Source organism: Cryptomeria japonica, chromosome 6 (genome assembly GCF_030272615.1).
Source record: "Cryptomeria japonica chromosome 6, Sugi_1.0, whole genome shotgun sequence".
Taxonomy (NCBI): domain Eukaryota; kingdom Viridiplantae; phylum Streptophyta; class Pinopsida; order Cupressales; family Cupressaceae; genus Cryptomeria; species Cryptomeria japonica.
In genome coordinates, this window is record NC_081410.1 from 313,612,018 (window position 1) to 313,631,821 (window position 19,804).

The 19,804-nt window shown below is 35.6% G+C and overlaps 1 protein-coding gene across 1 annotated transcript in view; it reads right to left on the reverse strand.

The window, feature by feature from the left end:
* Positions 1 to 19,804, reverse strand: part of LOC131043877 (stomatal closure-related actin-binding protein 1) — a 196,018-nt gene that overhangs the window by 166,565 nt on the left and 9,649 nt on the right. The window contains exon 3 of the mRNA XM_057977109.2: positions 6,942 to 7,034. Within this exon, the coding sequence (XP_057833092.1) occupies positions 6,942 to 7,034 (93 nt within the window). The remainder of the gene's footprint in view (positions 1 to 6,941; positions 7,035 to 19,804) is intronic.

The window sequence follows — 19,804 nt, forward strand, 5'->3', positions numbered from 1 at the left end:
TTACATTGAATTCTCATGTTATTTGCTTGTAATCAGACTGTAGCAAATCACAGCCATTAAACATGGCATAATCTTGTTATGTTAGGGATTGGTAGTGGGAAAATCAGTCATTGTAATTTGCTTGTAGAGCATAATAATCAGAGTTTTGTAATCAGTCCATTTTATAACAGCATTGAATAAGAGGATTGTAGTTGTGTTTGCATGCCAACTGTTTGCATTAATGTCTATCTGTTGTAGGTGCACTTATCTCATGAGTAGGTCATATATATGCATCTGAAAATACAAAAGAGGAATTGCATTTGCATCTTAGCTTTGATTAGACATCTTAGTGATCATTTACAAGCATCCAAGACATATTTGGTACCAATCAAAACAAAACAATCAAACTGTAACACCGCACCAGCAAGCAAAGTGTTTGTCAAATTGTCTAAGGCAAAAAAATCAGGGTTTTACATCAGATCCTGGCAAGACATGTTACATTGTGTTTAGAATTAACTTTGCTTTTATATAAGAGTCATAAAATCCATAAAACACCACTTGTGAGAGACAATTTGTTTCAGTCTTCTGATATACCTGAGGCCAAAAAAAATTACCAAAAAATTGTTCAGTTTATTTCACCTTGCAAAAAACCCCAAAGATGCTATGATTGTGTCAGTAATTGTAGATTTTGTCAATGGTCTACTGTCTAGGGTTCATTTAATTTTCAAGAAGATTTCCCCTATAATTTGACAAGAGAATTTTCATTTACCTCACATGCTGTTCCGGTTTAAGTTGTATTGCAAAAGACAAACCAGAATTCTAACAACACTCAATTATGGATCATTGACCCTAATACAGTCAACTGTCATACTGTTCATTACTTGTTATGAATAATTGGTTGTATTGATTGTTTAGGGCATAGCCTATTTGTTATGATTCCCCGTTTGTATTATTAGAATGTCTTTTCAATACATGAAATTAGTTAGTGGAAGTTCCCAAGGCATGGCCTGTTCTTCAAAGGATACAAAGATCATGTTATGAGAATGAGGTAGAATGGTTTAACCTTCTGCCCATCCTTCATTCATTTCTGTCAATCCTTTGGTCTATGTTGATAAAGACCCATACTAAAATGTGTTCAAGCTCAACTTGAAAACCAGTCTCTTAGAACACAGCCTGTTTGAGTATTAAGAAAAATGTGTTAAAAATTAAAATGTTATAACATATTCACGAGAAACATAACTGGGATATACATTTAAGTTATTTAAGAACCGTATAGACAATGAATCAGAAATTTGACTGACTTTAAGCTTTGGCATGGCTTTAAATACCATTAGGGACTATAATTTGCAACAGACCCTTTCGATTGAGCATAACCACTCTTTGTATCAATTCTGAGATGAACAGTGTAGACAATGAATCAGAAATCTGACTGACTTTGAACTTTGACATGGCTGTAACTGCCATTAGGGACTATAATTTGTAACAGTCCCTTTCAATTGACCATAAACACTCTTTGTATCAATTCTGAGATAATCGTTTTGCTTGTGACCTAAGTTTGAATACTATAAACAAGGCCTATAATAACACATCTTGTACTTCTCATTGACAATACAACTAAGGCATGATTAGTTAGGCTTTTAAGTGAGAAATCATGTGAAATCTTCTGCAGTTGCATGAGACTATAACTTGGAAATTTAATGCAATTGAATTTGCCATAAAGAAGACTGTAGTATTACAAACTTAGTTGAGTAAATAGAAGGATTATGAAACATGATAAGGTGATTGGTTGACTGCAGTTTTAGTTATAAGTGGAACTAGGAAACATAAAGCTGTTAGAGATGAAATGGCTGACCGTGGCTTGTGATCTCCAAGACTTGGTTTGATGACTGTGATCTCATTATGACCAGCTTAGAGACATTATAACCTGTGCGTTCATGGAAACTTTGTCGTGACTAGATTTGGCACTGATTATTATTTCATGGTTACTCATTATGGTGAATATTATGACTGCTCATTGTAGATGCTGTTTGCTAAGCATTGTACGTCAAAACCACTAAATGTTATCACTAAAATAGTGAAGGAATTGACTCGGGTTGGAAATCTAGGTTTCCTCATATAAACCTGAACATTAATACACTTGATGGGCTGTGATTGAATTCTTCTTTAGTCATTTTATGAGTATGACAAAAGAAACAGATCCTTGTATGAAGTGGAGATATTATCATGAATTCATCAACTGATAAATTATAAGTGCAATCTTTTTCCCCGGCATGAATGTTGAAGGTCCTTGCAATTAGCATTTTGATGCCTAGATACAAAGGACTGAAGGAGCTATAACCACAGACTTCTCCATCTCTTTCATTAGTGACATTATGACTTCAATAACATCTACAAAGCATGAACTATTTTACAAGAATATCATATCAGTTTGACAAATGATGACCACATTCTGTCTTTACATCAAGGATCATGAACAATATCACATGATAGTTATGACTTATTTATAACTGTTTTGAAGGCAATAGGCTTTTGTAATACTCTTGTTTGATTGCTTAGCAAAACTATGATCTATCTCTTGAACCAATCAAATCTCAAGTCTTAAGTTAAAACTACTTCTAGTTGGAGATGATGAGCACGGAATATCTAGGCAAACTCAAGATTCCCTCAAGACTTTACCCAATTTATCTCAGATTTTAAATTTTATTAACCAGCCAGGAGATAGATCTCTTGGGAGCTTAATCATGGTTTCACGAGTTATGGAGTAAGAATAGTTTAAAAATACTTTAATCCAAAACATTGAATAACTTCATGAGTATTGTGGTCAAATTAATATAATTAATCTTTGGCCAAGGCATTATTTTTTGAGCATGTATATCTGGTGTTTCTATGCAAGAGTAGTTCAGAATGTATGATTGTTGTTGTTTGATGCATGTTGTCAAGCAATCATTTCTACATTTGTTCCATCTCTCTTCCATTAGCTTCTGCCATGGATCTCACTTGTGAAGAATACTGATCCAAACACAGCAATGTGTGTTGTCTTCGTCAATGCATTCGGCATTCTTAAGTCTTAACACACACACAACACAGTGCTCGTGCATCTTCACACAACAATGTTCACACGGTGCTCTCATGCCGCTCATAAGCATAGTATGCCAGTACACATGGTTGCACATGTTGGTGCCAAATCAAATCAGACCATACACGTGCAGCACATGCAGCACCAACATACACGTGTTATGCCTCCATACATGTGTGCCACCTAGCAGTATCTATGCCACAAAATATGGTTTTACAATGGGCACCATACACATCTAACATATAGCAGTATCCATGCCACATGCTATAGCTATACAACTGTATTATATGGGTTTGACACTTGACGTCATCCTAACCACACGTGTTATGCACCATACATGTTGGACATTTCTCATCACCTGTGTGGAGCATAGCTGATGGCTTACCTATACTATTGTAGGTACATACTTCTTTTATACATCTTGTATAGTTAGAAGAGGAATACATGGAATCTCATTTAAACACTCTGTACATTTTCCCCTATTCATTCTTTATAGAAGTGGCCTATCTACTAGAAGCCTCCACATCTCAAATGTGTGTTTGCTGCATATATGTTTTCCATTATGCATTCTATTATCTTGTTGCATTGCCAGCTAAGTTGCAGAATTGTCCACTAGTTCACCTAGGAATCATATCAAGGACTGCATCTTGTATAGTTAGAAGAGGAATACATGGAATCCCATCCAAAAACTCTATACATTTTCCCCAACTTCATTTTTTGGCATATCTACCAGAAGCCTCCACATATCAAATGTGACTTTGCTGCATGTATGTTTTCCATTACGCATTCTATGATCTTGTTGCATTACTAGCTAAGTTGCAACAAGATGAATTAAGCCTCCACCAGTTCACCTAGGAATCAGATTGAGGGCTGTCCCCTTTTAGGAATGAGATGGCTAGAGAATTGTTGCTGGATGCTCCTCCCTCCCTCTCCCTCATTCCCTTAAGGATGCTCCTCCCTCCCTCTCCCTCATTCCCTTAAGGAAATATTTTCTTCTACACCTTCCAGCAGACCATTGGACATCTTCAATAAATGACGTATTATTTGAGATCTCAACTTATTATAGTTTGGTCAAGACATTATTAATTGTACCTGATAACTTTTATCATCTTCTTACTATTTAGATTGTAACTGATTCTATCTGAGGTTGTTAATCCGGAATTATTGGAATTCATTTTTTACAATGATGTGGCACATTGATGTAATATCACAAACAGCTTATCTTATTTATTCTTGTAATCATAATAATGATTTACTATTTGTACCTTGCAAACTCTTTCTACAGAAAGCAGAAAACAGCATTTAATTCTTAGGCTGATCTAATGTATTGATTGTACCAGCCATATAAACTAAATTCTACCAGAGTCATTGATTGTTGTTGAAATAGGATATGAAAATATTTACACAAAGGGAAAAGTGTATGTTTAAATTATGCAATTAGTAAGGCAGGAGATTATGCATGTTCAAACAGATCTTGTACTTCTGATTATAAGTAGTAAAAGACATTAATGTAAACCTAATTCATATGAGTTAACTGGAATTATTATGACACCTCAGATTTAAGGATGTTAAATCTAGACAGTGATGATTAGCATAAAGCATAAAATCCTAAAATTTCATTAATAGTATTTGTGTAATCTATTTCTTAACTAGATGAAGTTATGAACCTAAACCAGCTCTTGTTGACATTGGTTACACAAGCAAAGGCATGGGATCATCATGTAACCTTGGCTACAATGAATTTAGCATTCCATGTTGTTAATGAACTGAGGATAAGATTACCCGCATGAACACTCCTGAAATCAAATCATACAAATATTTTGTTCTTTTTCATGATCTTGAATGTAACAAACCTAAGACACAAGGTTCCAGTTCGAGTTCAAATTCAACAAGAATAAAATTTGGATGAAATTTGAGGGGGATGGGAAATTCAAAAAAAATCGTGCTTTAATTCGCTTTACATAAATTTGATTTTTTTAAATACAGATCATATCCACAAAATTCTCAAAATAAATAATATTAAATTTGTTTATTTTAATTTAAATTTATTAAATTATATATATATATTAATAATTAAAAATCTAAATTAAATATTCTTAAATATTAAAATTTGAACTTATTAAATGTTAATAGCAAAAATTAAAAGTAAAACAATAAAATTATAGTATATTATACTAATAATATATAATATTTAATATTGTGCAGTCTTTTAGGGCAGCGTATAAATACATTTTTTCGGAGTCTATTTGAAAAACGGTAAAAAAAAACAAGAAACAGAGCATTCGATCCTGCCATGGCCAACCAGAAACCCTACATTTCATGCCGCAACCGCCCACAAAAACTTCTCGGAAAGGCATCGCATCGGCCCGCATCCCCCTAAGAACTTTGCAGCTGCCCTCATACATCCCAATGGCCACTATCGACGGCTCACCCACAGACAAAATTCATTTTAAGCATATATTTTAATAAAAGAAATCTTCACCTGTAGTCCTACAAATTTGAAGGTAAATTTTAATGAATTTCAAGCGTTTTTTATAGTGTTCCACCGGCGTTGGGGACCGGGGGACCAAGGGCTTAAGTTTGGGGACGTCCGGGGGACGGCAGCGAGGGGGTGGCAGGGTGGTGGTGCTATTGTTATACATATACATATAGTACTTGAAAAACTAGTTTTGAAAAGATGTATGACAGTATAATAGTATAAGAATTACATTTCAAATGAAACTATAGGAAATTTGAAATACTAAATCTAAATACCAATATTTCTTCAATGCTAATTATGTTGTTATATGTGGCCTAATCAGACTCAAAGATTAAATTTTCCCTACTTCCATCAGTGTGGTTTCCCCCTATATTTTTTGACAAGGGTTTGGGGGCAGCGCCCCCAAGTTGGGGTCAAGGGGCCTTGCGCGCTCCCTATTGCAATACAGGGTGGGGTTGGGGGGCCCTGCAAGGCCAAAAATACTTTTATTATTTTATAAAGGCGTCGGGTGTTATTTTTCTATTGGCCCACGTCCAATTAGGGTTGCCCCTTAACCCCCAAAAAAGTCTATTTTTTTTTTTTTTTTTAAAATTTTAATTTTAAACATTGAATATACGTGGGGGCGATGGGAGACGTCTGGGTGTCTCCCCATCCCTCAAGAGACGTTTGCACGTCTCTCGAAGGATGGGGAGATGCCCAGACGTCTCCCAAGGAGACGTGGAGACATCTCCACATCTCCTTGGGAGACACGGAGACGTCTCCCCGTCTCCGGCGGCGCTTGGGTGGCGGTGGCGGGACGGTGGGGGACGTCGCGTCCCCGTCCCCCCATCCTGAAGACGTCCCCGTCTCCGAGACACGGCCAAAAGGGGGGGGGACGCGTCCCCATGGAACACTGGTTTTTTATGAGTTCGCCAAATTTTAAATCTGAAGCCAAAAATTAGGCAAACCCTGTGACATAGTTACAAACAATAACCCTTTTCTAAGATTCTGTATGAGAAGGAAAAAGACAGTAAGAAATAAAATCACGAAAATTGTTTTTTCTACAAATTATTCAAAGACAAGATAATCAAGAGCTTTTCAAACATTGAATGTGTCTGATTAAACACACGCTCTTTCAAAACACCATGCACTACCTAATCAATTGCCTGAAAAACACTTCAGCAATTTTCAGCTTGAAACATATTATAGCGACTTCATTTTGACACTTTTTTAAAAGACATTGGGAGATAATATCACAGTGTCCATACAATTTCATTGATAAATACAGGAGACTGTATGCCTAGATTCTAGAAGTTGAAAAGTTTATAGATAAACAATGAGAGAATTCATCAGAACAAACAAGCAAAAATTATGTTCCAAAACAGCTAAAAACCCAAAAACTGCATGAAAAGAACAATATTCATTTACCTGCTTGAAAAGAGTAGCAAGCTTTCTCACTTCTGCTTTTTCTTGCAGCAGTTCTCCTTCTCTCTGTGTCAACTGAACTGTAAGTGCTTCTACCTACCATAATATTGTTTCCAGGATAAGTTAATACTTATAAATTTATAATTATGGACTACTGCCAACAGAAATACAAAATATTGAATACTGAATGAATCAAAATAGGTGTAACCAAGGAACAAAACAATAATAATGGAATATCACAGTCAAGGGAGATGAAAATAGAGGGAATCATAAATAGCACAGAAACGATACAAAGTGTCTATTGTACCTTTCAAATACATCTCTGCAATCAACTTTTTTTTTTTTTTTTCTCCTCTAAAAGTTACAGACTTCTTAAGCTAATGTATCTTGTAAACTAGCAATTCAATTCAATCAAATAAGTATACATCAATGAATAGGGGAAGATGACAAACCCAAAACAACTTCAATATAAATAGAAATCACCAGTTGAATCTCTACAATAATGCTGAACATGGCTTCTTGTCGTAAATATTCATTCACATGTTGAGAATGTTTTGTAGATGACAAGAATTATACATTATACTGAGGCTAGAATTCATAGAATATAAATATTAAGGGTCAAGTAAGTTGCATAAGGTTTTGATCAATGTACAAGGTCAAAGGTTGTAGGGAAAGTACAAGACCAGTCATTTGTATTTTATTGATTTCCAGTTTCTGCTAATGAAAAACACAATATACAATGATGGATATTTTTCTCTTCAAGTGCCTTACTTATCATATTTCTGCATTCATGCATTTTGAATGAATCCGAAGACTTTTTGAACCAACGTGGAAGATTGCAGTGAAAAAACCACATAAGATTTTACTATGACATTTTTCAGGATGTGCATGAGTTAATTCGACAAAAAGACAATCAAAGGAACCAAATTCAGTAAAAGGTAATCCATCCTCAAAATTTGAAGCCAAGAATCAATGAAGTACTTCTTTCTCTTAAAAGGTAGATAACATTTTGAAACTTATGTCAACCAATTTGATATTTAATACACCTATGTTGCCAAGTAGGCAAGTACTACCAAATCCCCCCAATACTCATATGGGTTTGGTCCAGCTTCAGGTCCAAACCTTATCCGCAACTAGGTATGCACTAGGTACCACTCTAAGGACCTAGGGTGTCTGGGCAGTACCCTAAGTGTATCTGAGACATACGCAAGTGAACCCACAGCACCTACGCCGCAAAAAATAATTAAAAAACATTTTAAAAACCTTCATTTTAACAAAAACCCTAAAAGCATTTGGATGCCCTAAAGTGAGGACATACCATATTGTTCCACTCATTTCACAAACACAAAAGACCAAAACTATATTTTTTCCCTCCAATCTACCATTGTTGGGCTTTAAAAATGGTTCTTTTTTCAAAGGTGAGGACTAGAGGACAGTTAAACCTACACCTACAAGGGAGAAATAGCTGAACAAAGAAGATTTAACCATCAAAAGTGAGTAAATCTTTCATTTTTTAAGTTTTGAATTTTTTTTTCAAGATTTTTCAAGTTTTTTTCAAATCGAGTTAATTTTTTTTTGGTAAGTTTTCAATTTTTTTTTAACTTCTATGCATAATAAGGGGTTATAATGCTGATTTTTTTTTACAGTTGTAGGGTTGTTAATTTGTAATTACTTTTTTTCTTTACCTTCATACAAAATGGCTGGTAGTTCAAGTTCAATTGCCCCAAACACAGAGAATTCATTTAAATTTGATGCATCATCACCTCTTTGACAACATACGACAAAGATTGAACAACTTCCTAATGGTGGGAGTTATCTTTGCCATTGCAACCAATGTGGAAAAGAGTATAAGAGCTCATATTCTCAAGTGAAAGCTCACTTCTGTGCTGATCCTTACCAGGGAATAAGAGTTTGCCTTGGGCCAGATAAAAAAGGGTAGCCACTGTTGAAATAGTAGCTAGCTCGGATACCTATCTATTGTATTTTAATGTTGTCAATGACAATTAAACTACACATGTATTATCTATTATGTAAATTGAACTTAGGCCTGGGCCCAAATACATGTAACTTGTAATTATGTCTTGTTTGGGCAAGACCTATATATAATGTAACTTGTGGATAGGACAGGCCCTATAAATGTAACTTGCAATTTGGTCTGACTCTAATTGGGCGATGTAACTTGTGGTCCTATACTGAATGTAACTTGTAGATAGGGTAGACCCAAATGTAACAATTAACTATGTTTTGGGCTGGGCTCAATTGTAACATGGTGGCTATTGGGCTGGACCCAATACCTAACGTGGGAAAATGTATAATATTAATTATTTATCTTGCAAGCCGACTTGAGGATGTTTAGCACCAAAAAGGATGGTATATAATCCACTTGAAGATGAAGTCATTTACACAATCATTCTTAGCAAATGCAATCTGCTCTCCTACATTTTAGCGAACTCTTCACTTGTGCGAATTCAGTCAAGGATATTGTTGGGCGAAGTTATCAAGATCTTCTGCAATTCTGCTCCAGCCTATTGTTGTCATCTGCTGCTGATCCTCTCTTTTGGTCATCTACTGTTGATTAGGGCTGCATCCTTCATTACCTTGTCAATTTGCTATTTGGACAGCAATCTGAGATAAGTTTGCTATATTGTAATTGCCTACAATTGAGATAATACATATCATATTTAAGGCTGGGTTTTTCACCTCCAAGAGGGAGATTTTCCCAAGGTATCGGTGTCTTGTGTCTTGTGTTTTATTACTATTACTGTTTATTCACAGTCTGATCATAATTAATTGGTTAGATTAACATCTGATTGCTTGAAATTAACATGGTATCAAAGCCAGGTTTGTACTAACCAGTGATCAGATTTAATAATGCATTTTGTTATTTCATCTTTGTGTGCCCTCGAGCTAGGGCACGCAGGGCAACTAGGGCTTGTGGCATCATATTGGTAGTTTGGAGGTGGTTACCTACAGTATGAGCACAACATGAAACATGAGGTGGTTTGAGGTGTTTTCGTTTCCTGAAACTTTATTGTTGTTTGTATAATCTTGAAAAAGGTTATTGTGTTAGTAGAGTTGCGTGTTGTTGTTTATCTCTGCATTATTGTGGTTTTGCTTGTGTTAAACTTATATTTTGAAAAACAAGTTTAGCTATGTATTAAGGAAAGATTATTTGCGACTGTTCGTAAAACCCTAGTATGGGTTTCGCCTCTGAAGTAACATTTTTGTTAAATGTATTTAGTTTTGTTTTTGTAAGCCCTTGTTAGGGCTTGTTGCAAGAAAAGTTATATAATCTTTGTTATGGAGCTAAACCCGTATGTTGTCCTCAAGACTTACTATGTTAAAAGTTAAGACTAGTATTAAAACCCTTGTTCGGGTATACTGTTTGGAATAGACAGTGGTTAATGTTGTTCATGTAAACCCTAGTTCAAGTTCCCCTTTATATTTTGTTTACCCCAGTATTATGAATTGAGGGTTTGATTATTGTAATCTATGTTTATCATAGTTTTCCATACCCCTGTTCCAATTGGTTACTTAAAAGCATACTTTTTTTTAATTCTTAACCCTTGTTCGATGTCTCCGGCCTATGATTTAGTTTGATCATTCAAGGATTTGTGGTTATATGATCAATGTTTACTTTTCAATAACACTAGTTTAGATTTGGTGCTCAGTTTGGTGAAGTTGTATTATGGTAACAGGTTTTCTTCTATTCTGTTAAGATGATCACTATTTCAGTTGAGCAATTTCCAAGATGATTATTATTGTTTATTTGTTAAAAGAAATTCAAAACGGATTTGAAAAGGAAGTACTATTTGTTAAGGTATTCAAGGACGCATTTGTATATTTTGTTACTTCTTTTATTTAAGAGGATGACAGTTTTATTTCCGTTTTTTAATAAAGAACATTATATATGCATATTGTTGTAGGCATTCTTTGAGATGAGTTTAGTTGTATCAAAAAGTGATATCATTCTTGATTATACTCTATTGAGAGTTATTGATTTGCACTGTATATCAGCATATTGTGAAAATTTATACGGCACTACAGTGCATTATTTCACTATACTATATCATTGTATATATAATGCATATGCTATAAGTTAACTTGCATTATATATGTTGTACCTTTGCTTCTGAATCTCAGGTGATTCGAGATTAGAAGATGTTATAAAAGTGATAGAGATGATACTTTGTATTTGTGGCATAACTATGATATGTGCATAGTCTATCAAGGCATAATGGAAATATTGACTAATCTGTTGTGCAAGGTCCAAACCAAGCTTAGTTGACAATAGTGTTCCCATATTGTAATCACTATGCACAAATCTTAATATAAGAGGGTCTCATTAGGGGACATTACACACACACACACACACATATATACATATACCACCAGCAGTTGTTGGAATTTGGAGTGCTAAAAAGGGCAAATCTGAAAATAATATTAGACTGTTGTTTTATGCTTGATCCAAAGATTAATTCCTTTGATGTGTTTGTTGTTGGATGACTAGAGGTTTGGTCTGAAATACCTTTATATCCATTATCAGAATTATTTTGATTATACTGCAGCTTACTAATTGCTATTGATTCATGGAAGTATAGTTCTCTTTCAGGCTCTAACTATCATTGCTTGGTTAGTATCTTCATTGGTAAAGTATACTTCACTCTCCTTGTAAACTTGGAGCTGTGAAGAACACCGCCTTAGTTAAGAGGGAGTCTCAACCTCAGTGATACATTGTGTTGTATCAACCACCCTCTGCGAGCAATGTAAGGTGGTAGTGTAATCTTCTCATGGAGAAGAGTAATTGTTACCATCCTCTGCGAGCAATGTAAGATGGTAGAAAAGATCCTCTCCACCCTCTACGGACAATGTAAGGTGGATCCAGCCTATGCTTGTGTGCGAGCTGGAAGATTATGTTATGTAGTTTCATTCTATGCTTGTGTGCAAGATGGAAGACTACAATATTCTAATTATGTTTATTCCATTCTTTGCTTGTGTGCAAGATGGAGGATTATGTTTATTAGATTCCATTCTATGCTTGTGTGCAAGATGGAGGACTATGTTTTCATTCTATGCTGGTGTGCAAGATGGAGGACTATGTTTTCATTCTATGCTGGTGTGCAATATGGACGACAATGGTTATGTAACTCCACTCTATGCTTGGGTGCAAGATGGAAGATTATGATAGTGTATCCCTCTCTGGGAGAAGGCTGAGGTGTAAGACCTCTTCCTCCCTCTGCGGGCAATGCAAGATGGACATCATGATATGAGTTCATGATATTTATGTGTTTTATTGCAAATATACTCTATGGAGCTTATACATTCATCCTTGCGGGCAATGCAAGATGAAGGTCATGAATGGATCATGACGAGTGGCAACTATCCTCTCTAGCTAAGAGGAAGTGTTGAAATAGTAGCTAGCTCGGATACCTATCTATTGTATTTTAATGTTGTCAATGACAATTAAACTACACATGTATTATCTATTATGTAAATTGAACTTAGGCCTGGGCCCAAATACATGTAACTTGTAATTATGTCTTGTTTGGGCAAGACCTATATATAATGTAACTTGTGGATAGGACAGGCCCTATAAATGTAACTTGCAATTTGGTCTGACCCTAATTGGGCGATGTAACTTGTGGTCCTATACTGAATGTAACTTGTAGATAGGGTAGACCCAAATGTAACAATTAACTATGTTTTGGGCTGGGCTCAATTGTAACGTGGTGGCTATTGGGCTGGACCCAATACCTAACGTAGGAAAATGTATAATATTAATTATTTATCTTGCAAGCAGACTTGAGGATGTTTAGCGCCAAAAAGGATGGTATATAATCCACTTGAAGATGAAGTCATTTACACAATCATTCTTAGCAAATGCAATCTGCTCTCCTACATTTTAGCAAACTCTTCACTTGTGCGAATTCAGTCAAGGATATTGTTGGGCGAAGTTGTCAAGATCTTCTGCAATTCTGCTCCAGCCTATTGTTGTCATCTGCTGCTGATCCTCTCTTTTGGTCATCTACTGTTGATTAGGGCTGCATCCTTCATTACCTTGTCAACTTGTTGTTTGGACAGCAATCTGAGATAAGTTTGCTATATTGTAATTGCCTACAATTGAGATAATACATATCATATTTAAGGCTGGGTTTTTCACCTCCAAGAGGAAGGTTTTCCCAGGGTATTGGCATCTTGTGTCTTGTGTTTTATTACTATTACTGTTTATTCACAGTCTGATTATAATTAATTGGTTAATTTAACATCTGATTGCTTGAAATTAACAGCCACAGCATCAAATATTGGCTTATATTAAAGAACCAGAGGATGCTAACATGATAAGTAATAGATCAAAGAAAAGAGCACAGCCTCTTGCCAAGAAACGTTTGCACAAACCTCCTAGTGGCTTATCACGACCACTAGCCCACATCCTTTCATGCCAATGCCACCATCTTCTAAAGAAGAGAATGTTTCAGCTTCACATAAAAGATGTCCATTGGAAAAGGCCTTCAAGAATGGAGAAAGGGAGATTGTAGATGAGAGCATTGCTTATTGCATTTATGGCAATGAGATTTCTTTCAACCTCAATAGATCTCCATATTAGCAAAAAATGGTGACGGCCCTTTCTAATGGACCTTCTAATTATATTAGTCGTAGGTATGAAAAGGTGTGAACCAAATTATTGGCAAAGGAGAAAGCTTTAGTACAATCATCATTGAAAGCAATCAAGGATAAATTGCCTGAAACAAGTGTATCCATCATTTCTAATGGATGGAAAGATTGCAAAAATAGACTATTGATCAATGTTATATCAGTGTCCCCAAAAAAAGGGAATGTTTTTGAAGCCAGTGGATTGTGAGGGGCAAGTGAAAGATGCAACTTTCATTGCCAATATCTTCCTAGAATCCATTGAAATGGTAAGCCCTAAAAATGTTGTTCAAGTCATAGCAGACAACGTTAAAATTTGTAAAGCAACTCATTCTATGAGGAGGGTACATATGGTCACATTTGCGGTCCATTCACTCAATTTAATATTGCAAAAGATTGGCATACAAATTGAGTTGGCAAAACAAAATATTCACAAAATCCAAGGAAATTCAAATGTTTGTGACCAATCATTATATGTCACAAGGCATCTTTGGGACCTTCTCCAAGTTGAAGCTCTTGAAGGTAATTTAAATTTTATTTTTCAATAATTTTATTATTTTTAAATGTTGTTATGTGACATGTACTTTTTTACACCATGTAAGGTTGTCGAAACTCGATTTGCATCTCACACAATCGTCTTAAGATAACTTGTAAAGGTGTAGGATGCATTGAGTGCTATCGTCAGCAAAATCCTTTCGAGTGTATGGAGGCAATCAAGCACACAAACAGCCCAAATCGTAAAAGCATTGATCCTAGATGATGACTGGTGAGTTTGTGTGAATATAATTTGAGTTTCATTGAGCCCATCACCTACATTATTAGGTATGCTAGTACAAATCGTCTATGTTTGGGTGAAATTTATGATAGCATGGAATCCATGGTTGAGAAGATGAGAAATATAATAGAAGCCTAGGACCATGACCAAATGGAAACATTTTTTTTAAATGTGTGAAAGATCATCATTGACCATTGGAACAAAGAAGACCACTCCCTTACATATCATCTTAGCATTTGCTTTGTCTCCAAATTATTATAGCAAAGAGATATTTTCCTTGTCAAGGAGGGTGCCAACATATAGGGATGAAAAGGTTGCTAATGGCTACAAGACTCCATATACAAGGATATTTTATTATTTTCACACGAAAATACCCAAGTGTTATGTTGAGTGAGTTTGGCCAATTTATATCTTCAAGGAATCATGATGTTTGTGCTCTTCGAGACAAATACGAGAAAAATGTGCATGAATGGTGGTACATACAAGGTGAAGGGTCTATTTTACTTGCAACCTCTTGCAATTAAAATTCTCTCAAGTATGCATCTTTTTTTTTCCCATTTTGCATTCATTGGTATTATGCTATATGTTATATTCTATAATAATATAATTTTATAATTTATCTTTTATATTTCTAAAATTAAATACTAAATATTGTATGCAAATTCAACAGATTGCAAGCTATTCCTCAGCTGAGCAGAATTGGAGTACATACTCCTTCATCCACTCTGTTAAGCACAACTGTTTGTGTGCAAAAAAAGCTGAGGGTTTGGTCTTTGCACACTCCAAGCTTCGTCTCATCACATAAGACACCTAAAGACAATGGGGGGATGACAAAGAATTGGGATCAAAGTCCTCAATGGGCCGATCTAGATCCTACAAATGCACAACTTGTCAAAGTCTCTATAGATGACACAGCTTTTGCATGTGAAACAGCTAGTGGGAGTGGCAGTGCAATTGATTGTGGTTCAAATGAAATTGAACCAATGTTGACTTTGATGCTTGATATAGAGCAATATGAAGACTATTAAATATTGATTGTAATTTTCATTGTGTAATGACATTTTGATTTGACAAAAATCATTGAATTATGAATCTATGACCGAGTATTTTCATTTTTGCAAATTATGAATATGAGGTATTTCAATATTGTATTTATTGGCAATTATGAGTATCACTGTTTTTATATTTTATAATTTTGAATTTTGAATATATAAATATATTGCCAAACTCACACCCATACCAGGACCGATAACTTAGTATTACATAGAAGCAAGAGTGTAATGTTTGGCAGAATTCCACTTCTCTTTATTTTTTTAAATTTTTTAACATAATATTCATGCATGAAGTTGTAAGAGTAACATGCTACTTCTAAAAATAATTCACTGGTAGTGTGAGATCTGAGCATAATTTACTTTTTCTAAAGCTATCAAAACATATACATTCAAATAGTGAAAATACATACAAAAACCCAAGTCCAGGGTCATATCCAAGACTTGGAAAAGAGTATAGTTGGCAAGAAGACAGTAGAGAAAAAAGATCAGTCTAGAAAAAAGCAAACCTGCAAAACAAAGGAACAACACAAGCTCTAATAAGTTAACCAAAAGGCATGTAAATTCTTAAATAAAACGGCAAGAGAACAGAAATGTCAGATAGCGGAGTGACAAAGAGAAAGAGCAGAGAATCCTTTTTGTAGCCAAGGTTGAAAGGGGGTCTAATGGCAAGGCTGCCTGGGGCAGAGGTGCGGCCCTTCTTCTCCTATCACCCTGTTTTGTCCAAGTATGCCAACCAAAGACTTTATGGGATGGGTCTTAAAAGTGTGTGGCAGCTACTAGCAATATTGCCAATAGATGCATCTTGGGCCACATGCTGCTTTGTTGCAGTTTAGTGGATTGGATTTTCCATGTTCTATACATCATTTTTTCTGGGAGCTCAGTCAGCAATTTTGTAACACCCACCCTTGTGTAACCATGTTCATGACATCACTGTATTTTGCTGAAACCTATGATTGGATTTTAAATTGAACATAGCTGTACTTTATGTTCCTTATTTTGAAATATTAAAATATTATGATGCATCTCATAAGGAAAAGAAGACAATGCTGGTATTTTGTATATATTACTTGTGTGTGTGTGTGTTATGAAGTGATCAAGTGTAATTACATGTCTGAAGTGTCTGTATCACATATATGATTAGATGTAAGATTCATGGTGCTTCAGCCATAGATGTTGCCCTGGATATATTTGATGTTTGCATGAGTGTACAAATAAAAGGGTTAAATCAACCAGAATTGAAGGGATTCATCTCATGTGCAAAACCATATGTTTCTCTTTAGGCATGGAAGAAGAAATTGAGCCTTACGATAAAACCCATAAAGCTACATGTTACTGTTGATGTGTTTTTCATGCACATGCGACCACAGAATAAAATACCCAAAAGTATCTTATCCTCTCTTGAACAAAGTTACTCAAATGCTGAAGATTCGCCTAAGAATCACTTGAGACAACTCCAAGGTTCATAAATGTTGGGTCACGACGTGTATATAAGCTCAATGGTTTGTTGTGAATATGCTGGAATCACAAGGGGACTTATGTTGAATTGTTGAATGCTTGAATTGTTGGAACTTGATCATCTGATGTAGCAATATTGTGATGCTTTTTTTTATCCTAAACTAGCTTGAATTTGAAATAAAGGGCAAAAGGGAAAGGGTTGAGGAAGTCTAAGAATGTAGGAACGATGGATAGTCTTCGGTGCAACTCCACTAAGCCTTGCTTTGACATCCAAAGCAACAACTCCACAAAGCTTAGTGTGATCTTCTAAGGAAGGTAAAAAATAATGTTTGAATCACTATCAATAACAAAGATACCATCAAGGCGATGCATATCAAGGTACGAATAGCAATTGAAGTTAAGCTCATTCAAAGGTTTCGGTTGACCACGCAAGGTGCACTTACAATCAGCAAGAGGCTAGTGGTATGGATTAGGAGTTTCACCATTGATCATGCACAAGGATTTTCCATTCGTCTAAATAACATGAAAATAATTTGAGAAGTAAAGACCATGCAAGTTGTTGAAATAACAAATCAAATTCACCATAACTTCAATGAAATCAATTGTCCTTTATAACAAGGTTTTGGCAACAATCTTTGCCTTCTCCTAATCCAACTTCTACTCTAATGGCTATCTACAATTCACTATTCTATTACTATTAACCCTTACAAATGAAGAGCTTGAGCTTTATAGAGAGAGCTCATTACAACGAGTGGCCAGGATGAAACCCCATCAATGGCCAGGATTTTACAACGAAACCCTAATTAGGGTTTGTTACAACAAACTTTATTTTGGACAATGAAATGATTACAATGCTTTGACACATGTCCTCTTTAAAATACTCAACCAATAGATAGTGGGGGTAGGTGCATTGGAGTTTGTGCCCCCTTGGGTGAGCTTGGTTCATTGAATCAAGACATGCTGATGCAAGACCTAGTAGTGACTGGGATGCCACCTCAAGTTGCTTGTAGACTTGATTCATCATCATGAATGAGTATTGAGTAATATCTCTTGATACTCAACATTATCCAGTTTGTTCAATGTGATGATGATGAGAAGCGAACTTTGATTAACTCTTCTGAAACTATCTACTTCCTTGATCATGTTTGATGTAGGTTGTGTGATGACCTTGATTGATCTTCCTTGCTCATGATACACTTGGTGGGATTAGACTCCTCAATGTACTGGCTTTGATTCTTGGATTCCCAAAGGGAATTCAAGATTGTAAAACATTCTTTCATCATCTAAGTTATCTTTCCTTCTGACTAATGCCTTGATCTTGATATCATGACTTGAGCTTGATCTTGATGTTGTTTGCAGTTTGTATCTTCATCCTTTGTTACCTGCAAAATAAACAAAGATAGTATTAAACACATGTGGATAGGTTTCACAAACCTACAATTTGGTATGCCCTCAAAATGATGATGAGATGGTGATTATATCTTATATTTCCATATCTGATTTTGAAGAGCTCCAAGGTCTGAGTCACATGTTCGAAGATCTCATTCCACCTTTTATAAGACAAATGTAGGGTTGATTACACAGAGATTCTGATCTGAAAATGACTTTAAAATCAGAATAATGATCTTCAAATTGATTCCATTCTCCTTGTCACTGTGTGTTTGATCAATGAAATGATCAAATCTTCTTTCCAAAATCGCTGTTATAGGTGAATTCACCCTCTTGCAGATGAGTGTTTGATCAGTGAAATGATAAACCCTTAAAATCACTACTTGTAGAGAGCTTTGCCTTCAAAATTGTGATTTTCAGAGGTGCAGATTTGAATATCAAATTGATTTCTCCCTCCTTGCAAATGTGTAATGATCAGATTCGTTTTGCTAATGAAAACAAATTCGCCCTTCTTGATTGTAAATCTGAATGTTGCCTTGAAGTTGATGTTTTCTTCACAATCACTGATGTGGAAGGGGTTTGCCTTTCTTGAAAATCAGAAAATCCCCCTTATGTAGTTCACTGTCTTCTTGAATTGCAGAGCTGCTTGTAATTGATTGCTTTAATCGATGCTTGAGAATGAAGATCACCACCCTCTTATATAGGTGTTGGGGTTTAGGGGAGCGTCCCCTCATCTCAAATCTCTTATAGGCCGACTTGCACTCCTTTTAAAAAAAAAAAAAAATTGAATTTGTTATTGTGCTAAGCGCTCTCCACTATGAAGGCTGACTTTGCATTTTGTTGCTCATAATATTGTTTTTTGGTCTTTATAACTTTGGCCACTTTTTAGGGTAGCATTGCAAGTTCAAGGCGGGCATTTTGATGACCATTGCAACTAATGCCTTGGGCGGAATTTCATGGGGTCATTGCAAGCATTGATCAAGGCGGAAATTTAAGGGGTCATTGCACCTAAGCCCTTGAGGCGGCTTTTGAAGTGACCATTGTAAGTTAAGATCTTGGCGAAAATTTAGGACACCATTGCAACTATTGGCTTTTGATAAGACCATTGCAAGCTAATACCTTGGGCGATATTTTAGTGACCTTTGCAATTCAACTCCCTTGTCGGCATTTTACACCACCTTTGCATTTGAACATCTTGGCAGCTTTTGGAGTGACCATTGCAATTCCTAATGAGGGTTGCTTTCTAGGGGTTCATTGCAACTTTTGACCTTGGCGGCTATTTAGAAGACAATTGTATGCTAAGATGAAGTCGGCAATTTCGGGGACCTTTTGCAATCAAACAACAAGTCGGAATTTTTGAATAGCATTGCAAGTTTATCTTAAGTCGGAATTCTAGCCCTCCTTTGCAACATTTGCTATTGGTGACCTTTTGGAGGATCATTGCCACTTGATTACCTTGGCAGAAATTTGAAACCCCATAGCAACTTATGCTTCAAGTTGGAATTTTAACTCCTCTTTTCAAGCGTTAATTTTGGCAACAACTTTAA